Source organism: Montipora capricornis, chromosome 9, assembly GCF_036669925.1.
Source record: "Montipora capricornis isolate CH-2021 chromosome 9, ASM3666992v2, whole genome shotgun sequence".
Lineage (NCBI taxonomy): Eukaryota > Metazoa > Cnidaria > Anthozoa > Scleractinia > Acroporidae > Montipora > Montipora capricornis.
The window spans coordinates 51327604-51333654 of record NC_090891.1 but is presented as its reverse complement, the minus strand read 5'-3'; the positions used below and the strand labels follow the sequence as shown (position 1 = coordinate 51333654).

Sequence of the window (6051 nt, the reverse complement as noted above, 5' to 3'; positions counted from 1 at the left end):
AAATTCACTTGTGCAGGATGTAATGCCTGTTACGTTGGGGAAACATTCCAATACATTTCAATGCACATTCGTGAGCATCTAAGAAAGGACAGGACTTCTCACATTTTCCAACATTTGCAACACTCTGAAGAATGTGGAAGACTCTGTTCTGAGAGCTGCTTCTCCATTTTAGATATGGCACCTACTTGTCATCGTTTCCAGTTGTTGCTCAAAGAGGCTGCTCATATCCGCTGGCAAAATCCCAGTCTAAATAGGCAGCTAAAGGATGTGGAGCTAACTCTATCTTTTTAGCTACATTTATGTTCTAGTGTTGGTTTTCTGTAGTTTTTGGTGTTGTCGTTGTTGTAATTTCCTGCCATTAATTTGCACTGTAACGAACACTTGCAACTGAAGATGATCAGTGATCGATCGAAACAGGTCTTGTAAACTCAAAATTGTTGTCCATTTTTTATGATTTCAAACATTTCTGTTCAAAATATTAAGTGACAGGTTATTCAGCAGTTGAGCTTGAAATACAGAAATAGTCATTTCTCTGAATTCGTTAGATAACCTTAAATTACTGGTAATGCTTCAATGACCATAGGATAGACGTAGGCCGGGTTGAGTTCAAGCCTGTGTCAATTTGGCGAGTCAAAATGTAAATATAAACTAAGCTGCATCAGCTTCCGTCACGCAAGCGAGAGTGGTAGCTCATGAAATACTTTGTTTGATGTGAACTGTGTAACAAGTTTGTAATGGATAGAAAGCCACGTAGCCTGAATGACTGACAATTACTTGTACAGTTAATCATTTCCTAGCTTCCATCTTTTGGTCAATGAGATCAAAATGCCTTTCGTGTCTCATTCAAGGCTGGCCGCTTCGAGTGGCGTCACCACGAAGACGAGATTTCCCAATAGATAGAATTTCTGCTGATCTTTATATCATTAGTATTGAACAGATCTCGAATAATTTTTAGAGATCTTGATGTTTGGTGGGAAAAGAAAAATGAGAAATGTCTTAAAGGTACTCTATTATAATCGAATGTGCCTACCATCGCAGATTGTAAACATGGCATTATGCATATTAACAATTAGACCCTTTGCCCGCAAGGGCTACTGGGCAATAGCCTATGAGGCGAAGCTGAACGGACTATGACCAGTGGCCCTTGAGGGCAAAGGGTCTAATTGTTTTAGTATCACACAACTAGTTGGACAAAAAAGGCAATAATAAAGTTAGCAAATGCAAGCTGAAAATATATTTATTTGGAATAAAACGAAAGAAAGAGTCTCGCTTTTCGCTACTCAAGGAAGTAGTACTATAGGGGAATACGAGCCACTTTGAAATGGAGCGTTCTGATTGGTCGAGAGCCAATTTTAATGAGATGCATCGGCTTCTGATTGGTGGATATTTTTAGGTCCGCCATTATCACGTGCACACGTGAACAGGATTGGTTAAGACGGTGGGGTCAAAGTCCATTTGACGTCATAATCGAAGGACAAGTTGGAAAGTATGTTTGGAATGCGGAACATGAAGAAAGTATGTTTGGAATGCGGAACATGAAGGAGACCAGTTTTGTTTTCTCGAATCATAACGGTTTAATGAACAACAAACTTAATGTACAAGCGGGAACGTGTGAGGAGACCTGGTGTCGACTCGTCCCTTAAGCAAATAGGTCCGCTAACACTTGAGCCAGATCCAGATCCTCGTCGGTGAACCGTTCGTAACCGTAAGGGTAGGTCTGAGCTGTGTTGGGATCCAGGACCCGTTTGGAGTAGACGAGTCGGTAGTCTTTGTGAGAAGGTTGGGTTTTCTAAGGTGTAGGTCTTGGCATTTCTTTGAATGGTGTGAGATTGCGTGACACGAGTGGTACGCGGTCGGTCTAGAGGACGATGTAATTCATCCAGAGTGTTTTGACGCAAGACCTCGTAATTCAATTGAGTCATCCCTTCGACGTTGAGGGAGAAACCGCGGACCTTGCATTCAACGTATCCGTTCTTGGTCTTGTAACCGTAGTTCTTGGGACCACCCGAACAGAACTCGACAATGTGATCGTCGGCATCGAGTTCGCTTTTGAAGTCTCCCAGGTAGGCACCTCGTGGCGGATCCAAAGGAGGGTCGTCAGGACGATGGAGGTAGATGACCGAGTCGGTGTCGAAGTAGAGGACACGTTCACCGAGATGATCGAGGGCTTGATACAGACGGAGTCGGCATGACAGGTGGTGAAGGCGGCAATGAAGATGTTGAGGTTGGGTGAAGGCAAGACATCGTGTGTTTGGAGTTTGTAATGGACTTCGACCCGGTCTTCGGTCAAGGAACTGACGTAACGGACATCGTGTTGATCGCTGTCGAGAAATTGGATGAACGGTTGAGGTTCGGTGAATTCTCGGACCTGAGTCTTGTTGATCCGTTGCCCGAACTTGCCCCACATGGAGTTGAGCATCATCTTGGCCAGGGCTCGGAGTCCAGGGTTCTTTTCGATTTTGGCGGGATCAAGACGAATGCCTTCCCGAGCATAGTACGCATCGATGTGGGCTTGTTTCTGAGCAGGCGTGGTGCAGCCTTCGGGCCAACCGCTGGCTTCTTCTTTGATTTGGAGCCACGTGTCCACATAGGATTGGAAAAGTCCCGTACGTTGCTGATCGAAATGCCATACTTCGTGGACGTGTTGAATGACGTAACCTTTCTGTACAGCCATGGCGAGTTCGGGGGTGCACCAAGTACCGACGAGGACACGTTCTTCGTCCGTGTGATGACAGGCATGTGTCTTTTCCAAAAGAGGTTTGGAAATGTTCTCTTCGACGCAGGTACGACACAAGGGAAACGTGAGTTTGTCGTGACTGCGGTAAGGCAACACGGGATGGTAGAGACGTTGGGGTGGAAGGACGGTACATTTGGCCAAACCGAAATAAGGCGAGAGATCGGTGGTGTCGGGTTCGTAGAGGAACGTGGGATGACCGAGTGGATAGGTGCCGTACTTGTTGACCCAAGGATACAAGGACGTGTAATCGTCGTATCGGATTTCTTCCTCTTTCTCCTCGTCGACGTGCGCGTAGAGACGTACGGCATTGGTCCGACCCCGTAAAAAGCGTCGCGTGGTTCCAGGGGAGCTTGGAGGTGTTGACGGGCTAGAAAGTCTTTGATGTCCTGGTTGGTTTGTTTGAGTGTGTTCCAGGTACATTCCCACATGGTCACCACTTGGTACCCACGGTTGATGAGGAATGTACGTTTCTTGTCAACGAGAGCACGGACCTCGTCCATGGTGCGATCGAGTAAGGTCGGATGCACGTCGGTGCGTTGAGGATGACAGGTCCGACATCCGTGCCAGAAGCACCCGCAGAATTCGTAAACGGTCTTGGTATCGGCATCGTATCCGTCGACCGTGTATCGGGTACCAGGAATACGGTACTCGCCCTCGTTTCGAGCATGCTGGATACGTTGGCGATGCAAGGGATGATGAGCGTCGTACTGTCCGTAGGCATGAGCCATGGCTTCATGGTTCTCGTGTTCTTCCGGCGAGAGGGCCAGGTAGGCTCGTTGTCGTAGATGGTGTTCGCACCAGGTCAGCCATTCCATGGAGGCTTGGGAATGATTGATACGGCCTCGCCATCCTAGCAGAGGTTCGGAAGCGATAGAGTCTTCTTCCATACAGTGCATGCGCAAGTAGCGATTACAGGCAGAAGCCACCGTCATTTGTTCAAAGGGATTGAATTCAGCGCGTCCTTGAAAATCCCGCATGAAAGTGAGACATCCTTGTTTCAAGAGTTTCACATCCGATTGGCAGTAGGCTAAAAGTTCGGCTTGGAAATCAAAGACGACCTCTCGTGCCGCTTGGTCGTCGTACCAGGTATCAAAGTCGCGACGTTTCTTGACGGACATGCCGTCGGGCATGTAGAAGGCTTTGTCGGGAAGTCGGCCTACATACGTTTGATGTTCGGGGGTATTGAACAAATGTGGAAAGTATCCTTTCTTGAGTTCGGTGAGCCCGAACGTCTTGGGGAAATCGCTCAGCGGCATCTGGAAGAAGGAGAGCGAATCGATGAATCGTATGGTCGTGTCTTCGTGAGGGTAGGTGAGTTGGAGCACTTTCCCACCGTTTCGGATTTGTTCCAGGTTTCTCTTTTGCCGGTGGAGTTCGTCGATGACGGGATAACTGTCATACCCTTTGAAATTATGAGCGATGACTGTTAGGGGTCGCGTTCCGTTTTCGGTGAGGGTTTCTAACCATTCCAGAAAATGAAAGAGACAATCGTCTCCTTGGAACGAGACGGGAGGATCGTCGTCGTCTTCTGTCTCGGCCACCACCAGATTGGGCACGTGACGTCCCTCGACTTGCATACTCTCAATGTCAAAGAAAACGTGCAAGGGCGGTTCCTCATCGTCCTCCTCCTCGTCGTCGTCCTCGTTATCGCCCGCCAGAAAAGCGTGCAAGCCAGCGGCGTCGTTTCTAAGAGAGGCGCTAGTCCCTGATTCAGGATCCTTTGGAAGGAGAGTCGTTGTCGTATCAAACGTCGTTCTTCGGCGGGGGTCTTTTCGACTTGTAAGAAACATCGATGGGTATGAACGTCGACGTCATTCTTGCAGCACGAACATTTCCGATACCCGCACCGATGAGCTCGGATCTCTTTGACACCACGTAACGTGTGATGACATTCTTTACACTGACGACGGGTGGCACAGACGGAAGGATGTTCAGCATCCGCGGTTTACCGGCGTGGGTTCTTGGACCGATGGGTTTGGAGACACGTATCTCCGGAGAAAGAACGTCCACAGAGAATACAGGGGGTCTGAGCACGAGCGGTACTGTCGGTAGGCCTCGGTATAATCAGGACATCCGTTTTGCAAGCAGGCTCCGCAATGATGGGTTCGGTTATTACGACAGGCATGCTGACCCAAATTCTTGTAGGCTTGGAAACACTGGCTGCAAAAATAATCTTGGCCGAAGAACCCGGGTAAGGAAGACAAGGCATCGTAATGACCGTCTTCGTGTAAGAGTCCTAACAACGTGTCCCCACGACCGTAAGCAAAGCAAGCATAAGCGCGGTTGGCATCCACGACCACGAGAGTGTAGTCTTCAAGACTGGGAGCGGTGACGAGTTGTTGAAGTTGTTCGGGACCACAGGGTTGAGGAGGAAGACCAGAGCTTCCTATCTAGAAAGGTCTTGAGCCGCTCGTGTGATGCCGACGATGGGTTAGCCGCCGACATGCGAGTCCATTTTGTCGGCGACCTCGGTTAGTGGTATCGGTCGCGATGTTGTATGGACCCCTCGAGCCAGAGCGGCGATGGCACGTCGGACAGCAATAGATGTTTGATCATCCTGGTGCGATACACTGTAAGACACTGTGCTTGAATTCTCTGAGACGCGTCGACGCTTGATGCCCTGGTAAATGTTTTCTGTTTGTAAAGCCGGAATCCGTTTGTTGGGAGCCCCACGTACGTGAACGAGAGGAGCAGAGGAGTGAAGGAATCGTCTCCCATTTTCAAACTTGTTCGTTCGAGTTGAGCATGTGGGAAAGATTCCCAAGTAAGGCATCCCCTGCGTGGCCCTTGAGCGGCCAACCCCATGTCTCCGGCCCGTAGACCCCAACCGTTGTAGGCATTGGCAATACGATTGGAGGCTAGAGCGATGTAAATGCGATCGCCATCGGGAATGTCTGGATCGTTGATTAAGTAATCTAGAGCAGTACGAAGACCTTGCACGAGAGCGATCGTGCAAGAAACCGCTTTGTTCGAGGGAGATGAACGCTCCGAATCTGTTCCCGAGGGCGAAGTTGAAACGACCGCGCTTCACGAACACCGAGGACGGACACTAACGCCGTTCGACCACAGGGAGTCCTTTTCGGAAGACAGAAAAACGTCACTGGAGCAGCACCTCACAAGTTGTTCAAACTCGGTCGAGTGGCGTCAACCAAATCACTATCACTATCACTTTCCATGATGGAGACATGTTTTCTTGTTTGAAGAAGGACGTGTGTTGCTTTTATGAGAACAAGAGATCACCTTGACACGTACTTGGACGTGTTGTGGGGTGTACCCTAAGATGGAAGCCAATCCGGAGCGAGATAGGTCTCCTG

General features: G+C 48.9%; 1 protein-coding gene across 1 annotated transcript; it reads right to left on the bottom strand.

Annotated features, from left to right (window-relative positions):
* Positions 1 to 1918: 1918 nt before the first annotated feature.
* Positions 1919 to 4527, bottom strand: LOC138017788 (uncharacterized). The gene is made up of 2 exons (XM_068864768.1): positions 3204 to 4527; positions 1919 to 3123 (listed from the first exon to the last, which is right to left on the bottom strand). Exons 1-2 carry the CDS (start codon positions 4525 to 4527, stop codon positions 1919 to 1921), a joined length of 2529 nt encoding a protein of 842 aa, XP_068720869.1.
* Positions 4528 to 6051: the final 1524 nt, after the last annotated feature.